The sequence below is a fragment of the Xenopus laevis genome, chromosome 1L, assembly GCF_017654675.1.
Source record: "Xenopus laevis strain J_2021 chromosome 1L, Xenopus_laevis_v10.1, whole genome shotgun sequence".
In the NCBI taxonomy this organism is placed as follows: domain Eukaryota; kingdom Metazoa; phylum Chordata; class Amphibia; order Anura; family Pipidae; genus Xenopus; species Xenopus laevis.
Genome location: NC_054371.1, coordinates 223,826,595 through 223,848,768, shown reverse-complemented (window position 1 = coordinate 223,848,768; position 22,174 = coordinate 223,826,595). Strand labels below are relative to the sequence as shown.

Below are 22,174 nucleotides of genomic sequence, written 5' to 3'. Positions count from 1 at the left end.
ACCCAATTAGCATGTTCGGCCGGTTGCTGGGCCATTACATCTCAACAAAGTTAAAAAAGCTATTTTTTTTTTATTAAAAAGAAAAATGTCCAGCTGCGAATAGTCTTAGAATTGCATGGTCTACATCATAACAAAATTCAGTTGTACTTCCCCTCTACTTAGTTACATGCATTTAGGTAAAAGCAGCTTCTAACTGCAGGAAATGAATAGGACTGAATGGAAGCAACAATGCCTGGCCTTTAGCACGACACAAACAAAATCGGCTAAATTCTAAATCATAAAAGGTCTCTAATCACATCAAAGCCAGAGCATTTGATGGAGATTCTACCTTGGTATCGTTACGCATTTCGTGTTGCAGTTCTGCGTCGTGATCGCCTTCTCAAGCTCGTCTAATTGTCCCGTTTTCTTCAGTTTTTTCACCAAGCTCTTTACCGCTTTTTCGCACCACTTCTCTTCCTGTCCGTTCTGCTCACCGCCACCTGCTCCTGTGTTGCCACTTGCAGACTTCTTCCATCCTAGCAGGCGCTTCACTACTGGCGGGGTGAAAGGCAAGATGGACGACATGTTTTGCCACTGCTGCTGCTGCTGTAGCTTAAGATCCGCTTCTTACCTATAAAAAAGGAAGAAATCAGATAGAATTGAGTCTCTTGCTTAATGTTCTCAGTTATGAATCTTAAAGGGATCCGGTCACCAGAAAACATGTTTGTTTTTTCCAAAACACATCAGTTAATAGTGCTACTCCAGCAGAATTCTGCACTGAAATCCATTTCTCAAAAGAGCAAACAGATTTTTTTATATTCAATTTTGAAATCTGACATGGGGCTAGACATTTTGTCAATTTCCCAGCTGCCCCAGGTCATGTGACTTGTGCCTGCACTTTAGGAGAGAAATGCTTTCTGGCAGGCTGCTGTTTCTCCTACTCAATGTAACTGAATGTGTCTCAGTGGGAACTGGATTTTACTATTGAGTGTTGTTCTTAGATCTACCAGGCAGCTGTTATCTTGTGTTAGGGAGCGGTTATCTGGTTACCTTCCCATTGTTCTTTTGTTTGGCTGCTGGGGGGCAAAAGGGAGGGGGGCGATATCACTCCAACTTGCAGTACAGCAGTAAAGAGCGATTGAAGTTTATTAGAGCACAAGTCACATTACTTGGGGCAGCTGGGAAATTGACAATATGTCTAGCCCCATGTCAGATTTCAAAATTTTATATAAAAAAAAATCTGTTTGCTCTTTTGAGAAATGGATTTCAGTGCAGAATTCTGCTGGAGCAGCACTATTAACTGATTCATTTTGAAAAATGTTTTATTTCCCATGACAGTATCCCTTTAATGCGCTCCGTTATGAACCTTAAAGCTCTCAGTTATAAATCTTAATGCTCTCAGTTATGAATCTTGCTGCTGGTATAAATTGAGGGGGTTATTTATTAAGGTTTGAGTTGTGTTTTCAATGAAAATTTGAGTATATTTTTTTGGTCAAAACTCATATTTTTGACCTGTCGAGGTCATGTAGAAGTTAATGACAGAGGTCCCTTGAACCATTTGAAGATGTTAATAGCCTACATGATGCAGACTCCTGCACCAAATCTTCGGGTTGCGACCTAGCACTTCCGGAACCTAAATTTATAGACTCAAGCCCGCCCCATTTGTGACGTCACTGCGGGGCAGGTCTATAAATAAGGGGGCAATAGCGGACGGGTCGAGTTAGGGTCAGGTGCGGGTCGAAGATATCAACCCGCACACAACTAGTGAGTTTATTTGAGGTATAAAAAAAAAAAAAAAAAAAAAAAAAAAAAAAAACCATTTGACCTTTGATAAATAACCCCCAAAGTGTAAACATTTTAATAAAATTGTATATACTTTTAATCTTGTAAAGTATATTATATTTTCTATTTAATATATATAGTCAAATACTAGAGTATTTGACTATATGTATTTTGTGGTTACAGCCTAATTGCACCCCCACCTAATGGTTTTAAATATTAGTGATAAGCACAACTTTCCCTTGTTATATATATATATATATATATATATATATATATATATATATATATATATATATATATATATATATATATATATATATATATATATATATATATATATATATATATATATATATATATATATATATATAAAAATATGAAACAATTATTTATATTATATCCACACTTGCAGTCTTCCACTGACTCTGAATTTAGGCACACAGTTAATATGAATGAACAGCTCCAAATTACAGAAAGTCTCCCATAGACTGGATAACGGGTTTCCAGATAAGGAATCCCATAACTGTATGAATGTGTATATATAGTTTATTTAACGTTTCTGCCCCGTTTGCGGGGCTTCTTCAGGAATCTATAATATGAAGAAGGCCCGCAAAGAGGGGCCGAAACATTGAATATACTTTTTTCACGATCATGGAAGACCCGAGAGTGCGGTTCATTGGCTTATGATATGTATGTGTTTTAAACCAGAACCCAAGACTAGGGACCGTCCTCATTATTTTATTTTTATAAACTAAAAGCAGCTTCTAAGGAAGCAAGCTTAGGCTTTTTCTATTGAAAATGAGTTTTACTGAGCTAGTCACTGCCCAACTGGCATCCCCCGGAGAAACAAACATGAGGCTGCCAGGTATTCACCACTCACAGGCTGCTCTGAGTGCAAATAATCATGACCTGGGTGATTTTATGCAACTGGCTTTTATCTGCCAAGTAACTAAAACCTGTTTGCGCTTAAAGAAATAAAGCTAAAAATAAATAAATGTGTTTTTGGGTTTAAACTGCAGGAATGACGTGTTCGTATTTAAAAATAGGTTTCATTGTTTCCTACTGGGCAAACTACGTGAACTATAAAGGGCAAAGCGGGCAGGCCCATAGGAAACAGTTATCTACTTTAAGCTTGCAACTACAAGTCATTCATTTGATTGGGCTCTTTAGATATCTATCGGTTCTGACATTAGCCAGGCACCACTTACAACTGAACATGTTTTCTGCTAAAAATTACGAAAAAAACAAAACAAAAAGATATAATTTGCAATGGGGCCAGCAAGGATTTAGTTTTCCATGAATCAGATCAGGAAAATGAATACACGAATGACCCAGTTATCACCAGCGGCTTCACTGCAATTTCAGATGCTGGTAAAAATCTTTTTTTGATTGTAAGCTCACTTGAGCAGGACCGTCTTTAGCCCCTGTATCGATCAGTTTACCTACTATTGTGTTATACCTACAATATTTGGTCATAGATTATAGTCTTTTTCATTATTCGGCAACCTGTTATCCAGAAAGCTCAAGTACAAGGTACTGTTTTATTATTACACAGAAAAAGGAAATTATTTTTAAAAATGGGTTTTATTTGGATAAAATGGAGTCTATGGGGCAAATTCACTAAGATTCGTAGTTGCCCCAGCGTCCGCTTCGCCGCACTTCGCCAGGCGTATTTTCGATAGCGCTACCCAAATTCACTAAAATCCGAAATTGCGCTCAGGGGAAGCGTAAGGTTGCGAAGTTGCGCTAGCGTTAATTCGCCAAGCAATTTGCATATGGCCAAATTGAAGTTACAATGGAGGTATATGTAGCAGCACTACACAAGCCTGGGAAACCTTCAAAACAGCAAAGAAAATTTTTATTTTGCCCTACACATGTGCCCACTGTATAATTAAGGTGCCATGAGTTAGGAAATGAAGGGGGGGAAGGAGGGTAGGCCCAAAAAAATTTTCGATCTTTTTCAGCCTATCACCCATAAAAAAAAGAAAAAACGCCAACGTTTTTTGGGACTTCGAACATTTTTTAACTTGCGCGTTAGTGAATTTGCGTAGTTACGTCCGTTGTGCAAATTCGCCAGGCGTAAGGGTGCGAAGTAACACTAGCGAATTTACGCCAGCGTATGTTAGTGAATCTGCAAATTAACAAAAATGCGCTGCGCTACCGAATTAACGCTTAGTTAGGCGCTTCGTCCTTTAGTGAATTTGCCCCCATGGGAGAAGGCCTTTCCGTAATTCGGGGCTTCCTGGAAAACAGATTTCTGGATAACGGGTCCCATACATAAGTCAATGGAAAAGGTCAGTTGAGAGGTTAATAGCCTTCCTGACATTTGAGCTATTAGTATGAATCAAATACGAATCGAATAGGATTAGAATTTTCGGGTCGGAACCACTAGATCGAATATTAGACATTCAAATTTTTTCTTAAAGTAATAGTTCAGTGTGAAAATAAAAACTGGGTAAATAGATAGGCTGTGCAAAATACAAAATGTTTCTAATATAGTTAGTTAGCCAAAAATGTAATGTATAAAGGCTGGAGTGACTGGATGTGTAACATAATAGCCAGAACACTACTTCCTGCTTTTCAGCTCTCTAACTCTGAGTCAGTCAGTGACTATAAGGGGGGCCACATGGTACATTTCTGTTCAGTGAGTTTGTAATTGATCCTCTGCATTCAGCTCAGATTCAAAAGCAACAGATATGACCCATGTGGCCCCCCTCAAGTCTCCGATTACTGCCTGGTAGCCACGGTAACCAGTCAGTATAAACCAGTCAGTATAAACCAAGAGAGCTGAAAAGCAGGAAGTTGGGTTCTGACTGACAAGTTACACATCAAATCACTCCAGCCTTTATACATTACATTTTTGGCTAAGTAACTATATTAGAAACATTTTTTAGTTTGCCCAGCCTGTCTATTTACCTAGTTTTTATTTTTACACCTTTAAATAACCTCCCAGTTGAAATGTGAGTATATTCGAATTGAAAAAAAATTCACAAATTCGACCTTTGATTAATGGGCCTCCCCGCATGGTATAAACAGCACGATGCTAAAGGCTCTTCCCATAAGGTAAACCGATTGGGCTTACACAGGTTGCATCCCATCCCATAGTTCCATCAGCAGATTTAATGAAAACATTCACCAGAATAATCTTTACTCAAGCCTCCGTTGCAACGGGGTGAAACGACAATTTTATAGTGGTGTCTGGCCCACTATTCCGAGTGAACCCTGTATTCTAAAATAGCACAAACTAAACTGTTCCATTTAGCAGTAAAACAAGACATACTTCCATAGCATCATAAAATGATAATGAGTCTATAAACACACTGAATTATAGTATTACACAAAATGTCAATGACCTCATGAATGGAAACATTTACCAATAGATGTTCTTAATAGCCACTATAGTAGGAGCAGCAGAAAGACAGTAAAAACTACTTATTCTGTTCTCATTTTTAAAGGCCCATGACATTGAAATAAATCTCGGTTATTCCCCCCATTAGAAACCATATGTTGACGGCTAGCAAGGCACTATCAAAGGATGTTAATGCTGAATACAACAGAACTGGCAGTTGTATTTATACACATTACAGGGATACTGAATCAGTTAATAGTGCTGCTCCAGTAGAATTCTGCACTGAAATCCATTTCTCAAAAGAGCAAACAGATTTTTTTATATTCAATTTTGAAATCTGACATGGGGCTAGACATATTGTCAATTTCCCAGCTGCCCCAAGTCATGTGACTTGTGCTCTGATAAAATTCAATCACTCTTTACTGCTGTACTGCAAGTTGGAGTGATATCAGCCCCTCCCTTTTTCCCCCAACAGCCAAACAAAAGAACAATGGGAAGGTAACCAGATAACAGCTCCCTAACACAAGATAACAGCTGCCTCAATAGTAAAAACCCATGTCTCACTGAGACACAGAGAAACATTCAGTTACATTGAGAAGGAAAAACAGCAGCCTGCCAGAAAGCAGTTCTCTCCTAAAGTGCAGGCACAAGTCACATGACTGGGGACAGCTGGGAAATTGACAAAATGTCTAGCCCCATGTCAGATTTTAAAATTGAATATAAAAAAATCTGTTTGCTCTTTTGAGAAATGGATTTCAGTGCAGAATTCTGCTGGAGCAGCACTATTAACTGATTCATTTTGAAAAAAATGTTTTTTCCCATGACAGTATCCCTTTAAAGGGGTTGCTCACCTTTGAGCTAACTGTTAGTATGATGTAGAGAGGGATATTATGAGACAATTTGCAATTGGTTTTCTTTTATCATTATTTGTGGTTTTTGACTCATTTCGATTTTTAATCAGCAGCTCACTAGTTTGTAATTTCGGCTGTCTGGTTGCTGGTGTCCAAATGTGATTTGAATACGAGACTGGAATATGAATAGGAAAGGCCTGAATAGAAAAATAAATAAATAGGGTAACAAAAAGTAGCAACGAGGGATTCACCGAATCCGGGATTCAGTTCGGGGTTGGCCAGGATTCTGCCTTTTTCAGCAGGATTCGGATCCATCTGCCTGGCCAAACCCAAATTTGCATATGCAAATTAGGGGTGGAAGGGAAAGCGCTTGACTTTAGGTTACAAAACAAGGAAGTAAAAAATGTTTTCCCCTTCCTACCCCTAATTTGCATATGGGATTCAGATTCAGTTTGGCATTCGGCCGATGTTTCGCAAAGGATTCGGAGGTTCTAAAATTGTGGATTCGGTGCATACCTAGTAGCAACAATAATAAATGTGTAGCCTTAAAGAACATTTGTAGGGATGCACCGAATCCAGGATTCGGCTTTTTCAGCAGGATTCCTATTTGGCCGAATACTTCTGCCCGGCTGAACTGAATCCAAATTTGCATATGTAAATTGGGGCGGGGAGGGAAATCACGTGACTTTTTTCCACAAAACAAGGAAGTAGAAAATGTTTTACCCTTCCCACCCCTAATTTACATATGCAAATTAGGGTTTGGATTCGGTTCGGTATTCGGACAAATTTTTTGCAAAGGATTCGGGGGGTTCGGCTGAATCCAAAATAGTGGATTCGTTGCATCCCTAAACATTTCTTTTTAGATGGAGTCAGTGACCCCCATCTGAAAGATGGAAAGAGTCAGAAAAAGGCAAATAATTAAAAAACTATAACAAAAAAAAAATAATGAAGACCAATTAAAAAGTTGATTAGACTTGGTCATTCTATAACATATTAAAATTTAACTTAAAGGTGAACTACCCCTTTAAGGCCCCACTACAGATACTTGACCCCAAAGCTGCTTGAGGGCTCCACAGACATGTATGAGTTTTATATAAGGACATCTAATATGTAAAGTGCAACGGTCAAGGTTAAATATTAGCATGATGCACACAGTGATATATAGTGTAACTTTTTTTATCTATTTTTTTCACTATTCACCTGCCAATCTGTCATTAAACCACAGCCTGGTCGCTAGGGAATATACAAAAATAGTGCAAAATTTAGAAAAACATGTTATATACGTATGCTGATTTCAAAGGGGAACTATCTCTCTTCATGCAGCAGTTGTGTGTCAGATATTCATTATCCAATATATCTTATAGGGGGGCTCCTTTCCTAGCAGATGTATTAGAGCTCACTCAAATAACTGATTCCAGCACAAACAAAATCTAACAAAATAACTGCCTTTTGCACAAATTCTGCATGTAGAGAGACATGATGTCTGGTGAGTTTAATAGAGTGAGCTCTAATACATCTTCTAGGCAAAAGGAGCCCCCCTATAAGATATATTGGATCTAATTGTCAATGAATATCTGACACCCAACTGCTGCATGAAGACAGAATGAAGAGAAACAGATATTGAGAGAGGAATAGTGAAGATAAACTTGATTATTTCAGAAACAGTACAGAATATTTAATTGATTATATTTAGAAAACGTATTTCAGTATGCTGAAGCTTATATTAAATTTTCATTTTTGAGATAGTTCCCCTTTAAGGTGAACTGCCTCTTTACAAAAATATGTTTTTAATCAAAGAGCACAAGCAGAGCAGGGTTTGCTTCTCCCTGTAAGAGCAGATGAATAATTCCTGGCTCACTGACAGTGTTCCTTTAAATACTCCAGTCTGTGAATATAAAGCAATGATCGCAAAGCCAACGCTTTCCATTGAAGGATGTTTTTGGAGCAGGCTTCTTGTGTCTCACCTAGTGTAATTGTGTGCAAGAGTCACAGAGCCTGGGCTTAGAATACACAACTGAGGGGTGTCGGAGACTCCATGGCCTTGGCATCTTCTACAGATAGTTGGGCGGTGCAGTCTCAGAAGGAAGATGAAAGTTTCCCAATAAAAGCAACCACTGAACTTGACATAATTAGTAACAGTTGATGAATTAGTGCAAGACAATGTACTTCTATCCCTTGAGAAAAGCTGGGCTGATTTTATATATATATATATATATATATATATATATATATATATATATATATATATATATATATATATATATATATATATATATATATATATACTTTGTTACATTGAGTCTGGAATACTTCTAATGGAATAGCTTCCTGAACATATTCTACACTCGAAAAAAAACATGTACAATAGACTAAATTCAACACGGAACGGGTGGAGGAATAGTTATACAGGTATGGGACCTGTTATCTGGAAACCAATATCCAGAAAGCTCCTAATTACAGAAATTCCAGTTTATTCAAATAAACCAATTTTTTTTTAAAATGATTTCCTTTTTCTCTGAATTAAAAAAAACCAGTACAGGTATGGGATCTGTTCTCCAGAAAGCTCAGTACCTGGGGTTTTCCAGATAACGGATCTATCCGTAATTTGGATCTTCATACCTTAAGTCTACTAGAAAATCATGTAAACATGAAATAAACCCAATAGGCTGGTTTTGATTTCAATAAGGATTAATTATATCTTAGTTGGGATATGGTTCAACAGCCAAACAATTGGGGAGAGAAGGGAGGGGTGATATCACTCCAACTTGCAGCGAGGCAGTAAAGAGTGACTGAGGTTTCTCAGAGCACAAGTCACATGACTGGGGGCAGCTGGCAAACGGACAATATGTCTAGTCCCATGTCAAATTTCAAAATGAAATAGAAAATCTGTTTGCTTTTATAAAAAAAAAAACAGATTTCAGTGCAGAATTCTGCTGCAGCAGCACTAACAACTGGTGCGTTTTGGGGGGGGGGGGGGGAATGTTTTCCAGTGACAGTATGCCTTTAATTCATAACATATAGGGCAGCATGGTGGCTCTGCAATTAACAGAAATGTATTCCAGCGCTGGAGTTCTGACTTTAGGGCTCTTACACACAGCCGTTTTTGCCTGCGCTCCGCTTTCTTCCGTTCAGCCGCAGGGGAGCGCAGGAGCAGAGGCAGTCAATTATTTTAAAGGGGGCTGTACTCACACAGACGCATGTATGTGCCAAATACTAATACTTAGGATTCGGACCAGGGATAAGGATTCGGTCGAATCCGAATTCTGCGGAAAAAGGCCGAATCCCACCACATTGTTACAAAAATAAATATTGTATCCAAATAACATATACATCAAGATTAGGGTAAAAAGATATTGTTTTAATTATTTAGCTTTTTGCACAGCTGCTCTCCAGTTTGCAATTTAATGCATAAGTAAACCTTAAAAATAAGTGAATGTAAAATGAACGAGGGTGCTATTCTAAGCACTTTTGCAATGTACATGAATTATTTATTTTGTTTTAATACCAAGCTATTATGGTATACCTGTACTGTTAATATGAATGAATTCTGTTACAACAGCGCCCCCTACTGGTCATTTTCCCACCTGTCTGACCACCAAGTAGTCAAGGAAATTGGAGAAAGAAAAAGGTTGCTCTCACATCTTTCCTAAGCAGAAGATAATCGAATTAATTCCAGGGTCCAGGTAAGATAAATCTTGAATTCGATTTTGGATAATTCCCAACACGAATTTCTGAGTTTTGACCAATTATCTAACTCAAAATTTGAATTTCCAATTTGAACATTAATAAATCTGCCCCCTAGTAAATAACCCCCTTAAATATTGCTGTATTAGCCATAGTTCCAGCAAAGTTGGTCAAAACTCAGAAATTAGAGTTGGGAATTATCCAAAATCGAATTCAAGATTTATCATACCTGGACAATGGGATTAATTCGAATTTGACTATTCTCCACCTAAAACCTGCCATGTTAATGTAGAAGTCAATGGCAGAGGTCCAGTGACCCATTTGAAGATGTAAATAGCCTTACTGACAATAGATTTGAGTTTAGTCAAATTCAATTCTAATTCGATTCGAGTTTTCGGGTCGGCAATATTCATTAGAGCTCTAGACGTTCGACGTTTTCTTAAATAAACTCCCAGACGAATTGTAAGTATATTCGGATTTATTAGAGTTAAAAAAAAAAAAAAAAAAAATTCACATGAAATTCAAAATTCGACCTTTGATAAATGGGCCTTCTAAATTAGTTTCTCATATTTTATTACAAAAAAAAAACCAACAGCCAAACTAGATTTGATCTTATTTATTAATATATATATATATATATATATATATATATATATATTTACCCAAATTAATCGGATCGCAGAAAAACTCAGTTAAGCAAAAACCCATATCGCTCCAATTTTTCAGGCTCCCCAAATTCCTCAATTTTGTTTCATGTTTTTGCCTGAAAACCCCCGAAAAGGTTGGATTTTCAGGCTAAACCAACCGAAGACCATAATAACGTCAATTTGGGATAGAGGAGTCTCCCATTGACTTGTACAGGACCTCAAAAGGTCTGAGATGGTGGAATTTTGGTTTTTGGCTTTTTGCAGCTTTGGGGCATAAATCTCAAAAAATGCAAGTTTTTTTTTTTCCTTGAAAACAGTTTTGCCCCAAAAAAGCCAAACCAGAAAAAATTGAGGTTTAGTTAATAACCCTCCTCATGAAAGTATCTATATTACCTTACATTAGCCCTGTAAACCCTATCCCCGAATTTGCTTGGCCTTCGTGACATAGCCCTGTCCTGGTTCTCTTCTTACCTCACTAATCGTTCCTTCAGTGTCTCCTACAATGAAGTAGCATCTTCTCCCCTACCTCTTTCTGTTGGGATTCCTCAAGGCTCTGTCCTGGGCCCCTTATTATTCTCCCTCTAAACTTCCTCCCTCAGCAAATGAATCAGCTTGTATGGTTTCCACTATCCTCTCTATGCTGATGATACTCAGATCTCTCTCACATCTCCTGGTCTCAACCCAGAACTCAAGAACTCAAGTCTCCTCCTGTCTGTCCTCTATCTCTACTTGGATGTCGCAACGCTACCTTAAATTAAACCTCTCTAAAATGGAAATGGTTCTCTTTCTTCCAACTAACACTATTAACATTCCAGAAGTATCCATAATAAACAACAAACCCACTATCACCCCCTCTCCCCAGGCCCGGTGCCTTGGGGTTATCCTAGATTCTGCCCTGTCATTCACTCCTCATATCCAGTCACTTATTAAATCATGTCACTTCCACCTAAGGAACATATCCAAAATACGATCATTTATCACCCAAGATGCAGCCAAAATTCTTATTCACTCTCTTGTCATATCACATCTAGACTAATGTAACTCTCTTTTAATTGGCCTTCCCCACTAGAGACTGTCACCTCTCCAGTCCATAATGAACACTGCTGCGAGGCTCATACACCTCAGCAACCGCTCCTCCTCTGCCTCGCCATTCTGCCAATCCCTGCACTGGCTTCCACTACTCTTCAGAATTAAATTCAAATTAATGACCCTTACATTCAAAGCACTTCATAACACGACCCCATCCTACATCACTGAACTCATCTCTATATACTCACCAAATCGCTTACTACGCTCCTCTACTGACCTGCTACTCAACTCTTCTCTCATTACCTCCTCACATGCTCACATTCAAGACTTTGCAAGGGCTGCACTCCTCCTCTGGAACTCTCTCCCGCAGTCTGTCCGACTTTCTTCCAACCTTTCTGCTTTCAAGAAATCTCTTAAAACGCACTTATTTAAAGAAGCCTACCCTCACTCTTCACTACCAAATGCAATACCACATACAGTACCACATCTCTCACCCACTTATTTCTGATCTTGCCCACTCCCACACCTTGAGTATTATTCCCTTCCCTTTAGATTGTAAGCTCTTTCTGCACAGGGCCTTCCTCACCTTTTGTACGGTATTGATTGTGATGTATATAACTCCATATGTTCTATGTATGTAATTCATGTGATTTAGTTGTATAAACACATTTACTTTACAGCGCTACGAAATATGTTGGCGCTATATAAATTAATGTTAATAATAATAAAATCCACTTAACTGCGCATGTTCCCATTTCTAATCACTATTTCCTCGCTGCTTCTCTGTGGCCAGCTGGAGAAAAGCTTTCAGGTCATTTAGGGTAAAATGTCCTCGATATTCCTGGAACTATGGCTGATACAGCAATGTTTTCATATATCTGAAACACTGTTATGAGCCAAGACAGGCCTGGACAAATGTTGGGCATCAAAAGGGAACTTGAAAGCGTGTGAATTGGGTTAACAGAAAAGATTATCGCACGAGGGGTTAAACTGGGGAGAATAACTGCCTTCTCACAATTGCACCAAATAACCAAGAAGTAAAATTAAAGGTTTGAAGTTAGTTTTTCTGCATAGTTTAGTGCTATAAATAACAAATACCATAAATATTTTTGTTTTTCAACAAGGCAAGCTGCTGACTGGACAAATTTTGGACATGGAAGGCAGAGAGTTCTTTTTCACAGAGAAACTAACCTTCAAGCTTTGCAGGGAATAAAAGCCACAAATTAAAAGTATTCAATAAACAGACAAAACAATCCGCACTGGTTGGGGTATGTACAAGTGAGCCTTCACAACTGAAGGGCAGGCTTAAAGGGATATGTTATAGAATGGTCAATCCTAAGCAACTTTTCAATTGGTCTTAATTATTTATAGTTTTTAAATTATTTATCCGCTTGTTCTGACTGTTTCAAGCTTACAAATGGGGGTCCCATTGAATAAAAAGGCTACAATTGTATTGTTATTGCTACTTTTTATTACTCATCTTTCTATTCAGGCCTCTCCTATTCATATCCCAGTCTCTTATTCTTATCAATGCATGGTTGCTAGGTTAATTTGGACTATGGCAAGCAGATTGCTGAAATTGAAAACTTGAGAGCTGCTGAATAAAAAGCTAAATAAAAAAAACACAAATAAATTAAAATCATTTACAAATTGTCTAGAGTTAACGCAAAGGTAAACAACCCCTTTATTAGCTCTAAATTTGCTAACTGGGGCTTTGGAAGACAAAAAAGTCCATTGCTGCAAAAAACACTGAATTGTACTTTGTTAAAGATCATTATGACCCTTGTCCAACACGAGTGCCACATTTTGCCTATTGTTTTCTTATGAAGGAAAATGAAGCTACTCCATGATGGCTTCTTGCGCAGCAGACAATTAGATAACCAGTACTCCGGTAATCCACATTTATAAAAAACTTCTGCTTACCTGTTTTGTGTCTTGATTTTGGAATATTTCAATGACAAGGGCAAAGATGCAGAACTTTAAAAGAAGTTTAGTTTTCGATTTGGGGAGTGACCATAAACACTTAAAGGGATCCTGTCATTGGAAAACATGTTTTTTTTCAAAATGCATCAGTTAATAGTGCTACTCCAGTAGAATTGCACTAAAATCCATTTCTCAAAAGAGCAAAGATTTTTTTATATTTAATTTTGAAATCTGACATGGGGCTAGACATATTGTCAATTTCCCAGCTGCCCCTGGTCACGTGACTTGCACTTTAGGAGAGAAATGCTTTCTGGCAGGCTGCTGTTTTTCCTTCTCAATGTAACTGAATGTGTCTCAGTGAGACATGGGTTTTTACTACTGAGTGCTGTTCTTAGATCTACCAGGCAACTGTTATCTTGTGTTAGGGAGCTGCTATCTGGTTACCTTCCCATTGTTCTTTTGTTTGGCTGCTAAGGGGAAAAGGGAGGGGGTGATATCACTCCAACTTGCAATACAGCAGTAAAGAGTGATTGAAGTTTATCAGAGCACAAGTCACATGACTTGGGGCAGCTGGGAAATTGACAGTATGTCTAGCCCCATGTCAGATTTCAAAATTGAAATATAAAAAAATCTGTTTGCTCTTTTGAGAAATGGATTTCAGTGCAAAATTCTACTGGAGCAGCACTATTAACTGATTCATTTTGAAAAAAAAAATTTTTCCCCATGACAGTATCCCTTTAAATTGGCAGGTGCTGTAGTTATATCTGAAACAGCACTTCTAAACAGAGTCTTAAAGGGGTTGTTCATGTACTTTTTATTACTTTATGATGTAGAGAGTGATATTCTGAAAATTTGGCACTCGAATAAATACTAAAATAAAACTTATAAAAGGGACAGTAACGCCAAAAAATGAAAGCGTTTAAGAATATAAGGTTATGTTTCTCCAGGCTGGTAAAAGCGGTGTGTTTGCTTCAGAAAGATTACTGTAGTTAATATAAATACGCTGCTGTGTAGCCACGGGGGCAGCCATGCAAACTGGAAAAAAAGGATAAAGGGCACAGGTTACACAGAAGATAGATTAGCTCTGTAAAACACAATTGTATTCTACAGAGCATAGGTTTTCTGCTATGTAACCTGATTTGAATTTTGAATAGCTACCTCCATGATGTAGATCAGTGCTGTACAATCTTTCTTTACACTCAGCAGGCCAAATATTTGCCATTCTGCATGTTCAAGGGCCAACTGACATTAACCTTATGATATCAAACAAAAAAAGCCCACGGAGCCCTTAGAAGCTCCATGCTAAATTGATCTGACCATCTACTGCTGTTTTCTGCTAGATATCATGTGGCAGACAACCCATTTGCCATTGAAAGCTGCCATGAGCTGCTTAAAGGGGACCTATCGTGAAAATGAGAATGTAATAGAAGCTTCAGAATACTAAAATAAGAAACATTCTAAATACAATCAATTAAAATGTCAGAAACATTTGTGAAATAATCAAGTTTATGTTCAATATCAATCTCTCAGCATATGTTTCTCTTCATTCTCTCTTGATGCAAGAGCCTGGTGTCAGATTTTCATTGACAGTAAAGCTGGCCATAAATCGGTCGTTCGGCAAGAAGAATCGTCGCGTCTATGGGGAGCTTAAGATCCCATGTATCTTATAGGGGGAAGAGCCCTTTCCTAGCAAATTTAAGCTAACAACTCCAACACAAGCAAAATATAACAGAAAAAAGATTTCTGGTAATTTTAAAAGCATGAGCTCTAATACATCATCCAGGCAAATGGAGCTCTTCATTGCCTAACTATCCAAGATGTCTGTCGGACCGAAAATTACATCTGCTGATGCCTTTTCTCTGTGAGTGTGTGAGAAATTAGGATTCAGAAGAGAGAAGTAGAGGCCCCTCTCATTTCTGTTCAGATTCATAGCCGATAAATCAGAGGATCACTGTGCGGATATTCATACCCCTTGCTGGTGGATTGGATAAAAAGAAATGTATATAAGCTTCAGCCCACTGAAATAAGAAACTTTCTAAATATAATCAATTAAAAATTCTGTAGTGTTTCTGAAATAATAAAGTTTACCTTCACTATCCCTCACTCTGTTTCTCTTCATTCTGTCTTCATTCAGAAGTTGGGTGTCAGATATTCATTGACAGTTACATCAAATATATCTTATGGGGGGCTCATTTTGCCTAGAAGATGTATTAGAGCCGACTCTATTAAAATCACCAGACATGTCTCTCTACATGCAAGATTTGTGCAAAAGGCAGTTATTTTGTTAGATTTTGTTTTTACTGGAATCAGTTATTTGAGTGAGCTCTAATCCATCTCCTAGGAAAGGATTCCTTTCCTAAAAGATGAATAAGACATCATGTCTCTCTACAGACATCATGTCTCTCTACATGAAGGATTTGTGCAAAAGGCAGTTATTTTGTTAGATTTTGTTTGTACTGGAATCATTTATTTGAGTGAGCTCTAATACATCTGGGATAGCCATTCAAGCAGAGGATACACAGTAGATAACAGATAAGTACTACTATAGTTTATATAAACAATCTGCTGTGTAGCCATGGAGGCAGCCATTCAAGCAGAGGATACACAGTAGATAACAGATAAGTACTACTATAGTTTATATAAACAAGCTGTTGTGTAGCCATGGGGGCAGCCATTCAAGCACAGGATACACAGTAGATAACAGATAAGTACTACTATAGTTTATATAAACAAGCTTCTGTGTAGCCATGGGGGCAGCCATTCAAGCAGAGGATACACAGTAGATAACAGATAAGTACTACTATAGTTTATATAAACAAGCTGCTGTGTAGCCATGGGGGCAGCCATTCAAGCACAGGATACACAGTAGATAACAGATAAGTACTACTATAGTTTATATAAATAAGCTGCTGTGTAGCCATGGGGGCAGCCATTCAAGCACAGGATACACAGTAGATAACAGATAAGTACTACTATAGTTTATATAAATAAGCTGCTGTGTAGCCATGGGGGCAGCCATTCAAGCACAGGATACACAGTAGATAACAGATAAGTACTACTATAGTTTATATAAACAAGCTGCTGTGTAGCCATGGGGGCAGCCATTTAAAGGAGAAAGGGCTCAAGTTACACAACAGATAACGGATAAGCTCTGTAGAACATAATAGTATCTGTTATCTACTATTTAACCTGTGCCATATAGACTTTTTTCAATTTCCACCATTGCTACACAGCATTTTGTTTATATGAACTATAGTAGTGTTTCTAAAGCAAACACACCATTTTTACCAGTACAGGGCAACACTACATGATATTTTCAATACTTTAAAACACTTTCATTTTTTGGTGTTACGATTTCTTGTAAAGGACAGAATTAATCTGTGCATAATCTAAACATGAACTGTCTTGATGTACGGCAAGCGGAAGGGCTTGGAGCTCTGGTGTCTGTATCAGTGCACAAAAACACCAGGGGGAGGGTCAGCCAGGAATGTAAACACTGCTGGGGGAGGGGGGACACAATAGGTTGTGAATAGCAGGAGTCCCCAGAGTAAAACAGGCCGATGCTGACAAAATGGGAAACCACATAAATACATATACGGGTCCAGAATAATACACTCCACAGCTCTTTTGCATCATGAAAAACAGGAGTGTATTGACCGCTGCCGTTTCCTCTGGGTGACTGGAGCACTGCAAACACCCCATGGGAAACCGACCTTATTGAGAAGCAAAACCTGCAAACAGCTAGCACTCATACAAGTGGAGCCCTATAAGCCTAAATACAAGTCACACAGGGACAGCTACTTAAATAGCATTTTCTAAAGGGCAAGTAGTCTATCAGAAAGCAAATACACAAATTTCTTATCATTTACATACTTTCCCTCCTGTCACTGCGAGTCAATAGCCCGGTCATTCTCTGCAGTAAAATAATGGTCTGTTGCTTTTACATTACCTACTTGATCCCCCCATGTTCCTCTATAAGGAGGCCGTCATATTTGAGCTGCAATAGTCTGTTAACTGATGCATTGACAAAAGACAGTCAGAGTTAGTAAGTGTAAGAACAATTACAAAAATCAGTGAAAAATGGTCAACATGACCTACAGGAAACTTATAATGTGGACTGATATTATAAAGAGTAGTGTTTTAAGCTCCCCATAGACGCGACGATTCTTCTTGCCGAACGACCGATTTTAGGGAAGTCCGACCAATCCTTCGAAATTATCGTGCGGTTAGTGGGATCTTACGATTTTTCGGCCGACATCTGTCAGGAAATTGATCGGCCAGGTCAAAAAATCTTTGTCGGTCCCAGTGCAATGTATCTATGTTTGCAGGGCCAAGCAGGCAGCTCCCCTTTGTTTTCCTGGCAAATTGGTCTTTTTAGTTGATGGTAAATTCGTTTGATCGTTCCGAGAAGATCGTGGTCTCACGATCAGGATCTGATCTTTTAAAAATCTCAACATCTATGGCCAGCTTAAGTGTCAGTATTCCTTTAAAGGCGTTGTTCACCTTCAAAGAACTAGTTTTCAGATAGATCACCAGATATGACTTTTTCCAATGCCTTTATATTTTCTTTGTGACTGTTTTTCTAATAATGAAGTGTAAAGTGTCATTTTTCACCTTCTGAAGCAGTGCGGGGAGGTCGCCGACCCTGTAAACTGTTCTAAATCGATACATTTCTTATCTGTCCCTGCTGAGCAGAATCTGTGGGTTTCATTAAAGGCAACTGTTAGAATTGATACAATAGTTGCTAATACTCCAGAGATGCTGTATATCAACTAAATGTTACAAAATTGTAACAGTTCAGAGTCTGCACCTGAATTACTGAGCTGCCAGACTCAAACATTCAACTTTAAACTTAGATTTTGGAAAAACAGTAAAAAATAAATAATGGAAAGTAATTGAAACGGTCTTTATTTCTGGGGAACAGTCTAAAAACAACTGAATTGAAAAAAAGTGTTTGCCAAGTGAACAACCCCTTTAAAGGAGAACTAAACCCTAAAAATGAATGTGGCTAAACATGCCATATTTTATATACTAAACTTATTGCATGAGGCTAAAGTTTGAGCTTGTCAATAGCAGCAATGATCCAGGACTTCAAACTTGTCACAGGGGGTCACCATCTTGGAAAGTGTCTGTGACACTCACATGCTCAGTGGGCTCTGATTGGCTGTTGAGAAGCTAAGCTTAGGGCTCATCACTAATTATCCAGCAGAAAATGAGCTTCCCTGGCTGTGATATAAGCTGATGCTACAGGTTTGCTGAATGTTAAATTCTGATGCTAATTGCACTGGTTTCTGTGCTGCCATGTAGTAATTATGTGTATTAATTACTAATCAGCCTTATATTGTGACATTTCTATTCTATGTGTACTGTATATTGCGAGTGGGTCCCTAAGCTCAGTAAGTGACAGCAGCACAGAGCATGTGCAGTGAATCAGCAGAAAAGAAGATGGGGAGCTACTGGGGCATCTTTGGAGACACAGATCTTATCTGCTAAAGGGCTGGGGTTGCCTTGGGCTGGTACAGAAGCACAAAACATCATGTACAACATTTCTAGCTACTTCTTTACTTAAGCTTTAGTTCTCCTTTAAGTGACTTTTTTTCTACAGTGTTGGGGTTAACTTTCCTTCGTGAGTTAGGCTGATGGCATATGGGCCATATTTGCTGGGCTCTGTATTTGAAGGAGAAGCAAAGTAATTTTTTACTTGGGGGTGCCAAATGTTAGGCACCCCCAATTGATTCTATTTACTTTTCCGACACCCCGGTCGGTGCTCCTATCAGCAAAAAACTGCACAGGCCCGGGGTTCTGCCAGAGAGCACTACGGAGCAATCGGCTTCTTTGTTCTTCAAATTTTTTCGGGGCGGACGCATGAGCAGTAGAATGAAATAGTCGGCTTTTCCATTTAAGTTCAGCTATTCACTCTAATGCACATGTGCAGCCATGAGAAGAAAGAAAAACGAAGATGATCGATCCGGGATGCTCACCGGAATAACCCTAGGCCGCTGCAGATTTCTGCTGATAGGAGCACAAGCCTGGGGTGTCAGATAAGCTAACTTTTGGCACCCCCAGCAAAAAAAAAAAAAAAAAAAAAAAAGACTTTCCTTCTTTAAAGCAGCCTAATCCAACCCCATTCAGCATGACAGTGGAGGTACTGGTTCATTTCAGCATAGGGTTGCCACCTGTTCGGTTTTGACCCAAACAGTTTGGTTTTTCTAAGGTCTGTTCGGGTCCTGTGAAACCCGAACACTAATCTGGCCAATAAATTATCAAGTGAGGTTAATGTCTTATTACAGAAACAACAACAAAAGAGCAAATCAATCAAAAATAAGAAACTTTGTTAAAATTAGCATTGCTGTATTTCAGAGCTTTCTGGATAATAGATCCCACATCTGTAATTAAAGGATTGGGCTTACTCATCAGGCAGAATATAGATAAGAGATAGGGTTGCCACCAGTGTGGTTTTGAACTGGACATCAAAAGTTTCTGTCTGCTTTACAATATTGAGAAAACTGGATGGAAAGCCTGCTAGTTGTGTCTAAAGGTGGCCAAACAAGCGGATCTCTCCCTGATATGCCGACATTGAGATGGGCAATATCGGGCTGATCAGATCTTGGGCCCTAGGGACCAACGATTGGATCAGAATGGAGGCAATAAAGGAGGTTGGATCGAGGGCACGTCAACAAACAGATGCGGCCGCGATCCGACAGGGGATTTTTTACCCTCCCTGATCGACATCGGGCCGACTTTTGGCCAGGTATCGCTCCGGAACGCCTGTCAGATGGCTCCACACATGGGCCAATAAGCTGTCGACTCGGTCTGCCGGCTTTTATTGGCCCGTGTATGGGGCCCTTTATTGACGCAATAACCCCATCCTAGCCTCATAACTCCACCTACTTCAATGTGTCTGCCTCTTATGTCACCACTGCTCCACCCCCAATGCTATCCGCCCCACCCTCTTTGTTCGGATTTAGGCGCCAGCAAAAGTGGCAACCCTATTTCAGCCTCAAAATCACTTTTTCAGCTGAAAAAGCACACAAATCACACCAGTGACCCAAAAAAAACTATGTACAGTAGAACCCCCATTTTACATTTTTCAGGGGACCAAAAAAAAATTATGTAAAATCTGGGAAAATGTAAAATCAGGGAAATGTGTTAAAGTAACATTTTCTTCAAAAACTGAAAGGATATAAGCACAGGAGTGAGTTTTACTTTGAGATACAATATTTAGTGTGTTAATAACAAGGGTTAAACATTGCAGTGTTAATGTTACACTATGGGGGGTGCAAGTCTCTCTGTCAGTCACATACACAACCTAAAGCAATAAGTGATTGGTGCTGGACTGTATAAGGGGCAGACTCATTGGAACTGACCATTTACAGGCAGAACCATATACATCTGATTAGTATTTTATACCTCTTTATTTCACTGACAATAACATTCATAGAGGAAAAAAGCAGTTTTTGGGAACATCAGGACAAAATTTTGATGTAAAATCCAGGAAACCATTACTTAAAATCAGGGAAATGCATTATAAATTGGTGAGACCACAAATAAAAAATGAAAAATGCGGTAAAATCTAGGTTTTACTGTCTATTAAGATTCTTACGTTTCTAACGTATCAAAACTTGCTGAATTACTCTCCTCCAATGTGTGGCCATTAATCTCCTTATCGCATGATAAATAGATCAACTGCATATGAAACAGCATTAGAAAGAATAAACACTGAAGTCCAAGCAACCCTCCAATATAGTCATTAAAAAATGCAGCGATTTTAAAGTTGGGAAAAAAACAGCAAAGCAGCACTTTCTGCACTGCGGGTTCTGACTTTGAAGCAATACAGCTGGCATGGTGCTTCACAGGTAGGGTTGCCACCTTTTCTGGAAAAAAAATACTGGCCTTCCTATATATTTATTTTTTTTTCCCTATTAATAACATTGGAATCAGCCATCATTTTTACCAGCCAGGTGGAAACCCTATTCACAGGTCTGTTGGGTTTCGCCGTTAACGTTTCGATAGTCGAGAAACCAGCCCAGAGAATAGGAATGGACAGACACTGTTGCAATAATAAAGTATGAAATGTATTAATGGAAAGCTGTTTGGAGGGGGAGGAGTTGTATCCCCTTTAGCTGCACCGAACTAACATATTGGACCAATCAAAAGCCCAGGCCCATGTGCAGACCATAAAGCAGACACAGGAAGTGGTCGTGACTTCACAAGTCAAAGAACTGTACAGAGAAGGTATTTGGGGGTTAAAAAGTGGCACAAACATGTTAAAAAGTTCCAGAAAGAAAGAGCAGAAAGTTGGGCAGCGCCAGCGCTAAATCCAACAGAGCTGGAAGGAAACTCAGCAAAATGCAGCAGTTGCAGAACTACAAGTCCCACAATAACCCCTCAATGGCTGTAACTTGGAGTGTGGGATCTATAAAGTGTAATAAACAGTTGCCAGGCGCGCTTATCTCTCCCATGTAAAGTACAGAGCAGCCAATATCTCGGTGCCCCGAACTACAACTCCCAGAATGCCCAGCGCGCGCGGCTTTACAGACTCAACTCTGCAGAGGCCGGAAAGCGCAATTACCTGGAGATGTGGCGGCTCCCCGGCCCGGTCAGGCCTAACTGGACTGGAGGGAGGAGGGGGAAATACGCAACAACGACCCCGAACCAAGATGGCGCCAGAGGAAGCCCCCGCTCATACAGACAGGTCTTCAGCGCCTCGGCCCCAACGGGCACCGGGTTCCTGTCCCCTTTCCTTCCTCTATATATTATTGTTGTCCTTATTTTCCCTTCTCGCCCACACACTGCGCTCCTCACACTCAGAACCGCGCAGCTATCGCACCCGGCCAACCTCAGCCTCGCCAAAACCACTGGCTCCGCCCTTCTTTGTCAATCCCTACGGCCTATTGGCTGCCGGGGGCATCAAGCGAACGTCGATTGGA

General features: G+C 39.2%; 1 protein-coding gene across 2 annotated transcripts in view; it reads right to left on the bottom strand.

Annotated features, from left to right (window-relative positions):
- smad2.L (SMAD family member 2 L homeolog) overlaps nt 1-22,090 on the bottom strand; it is a 50,671-nt gene extending 28,581 nt beyond the window's left edge. The window contains exons 1-2 of one of the 2 annotated variants that reach the window (XM_018243400.2): nt 21,817-22,090; nt 329-610 (exon numbers count right to left, since the gene is read on the bottom strand). In XM_018243400.2, the coding sequence (XP_018098889.1) occupies nt 329-564 (236 nt within the window). In that variant the 5' untranslated portion in view covers nt 565-610; nt 21,817-22,090. 2 annotated transcript variants of the gene reach the window in all.
- Nucleotides 22,091-22,174: the final 84 nt, after the last annotated feature.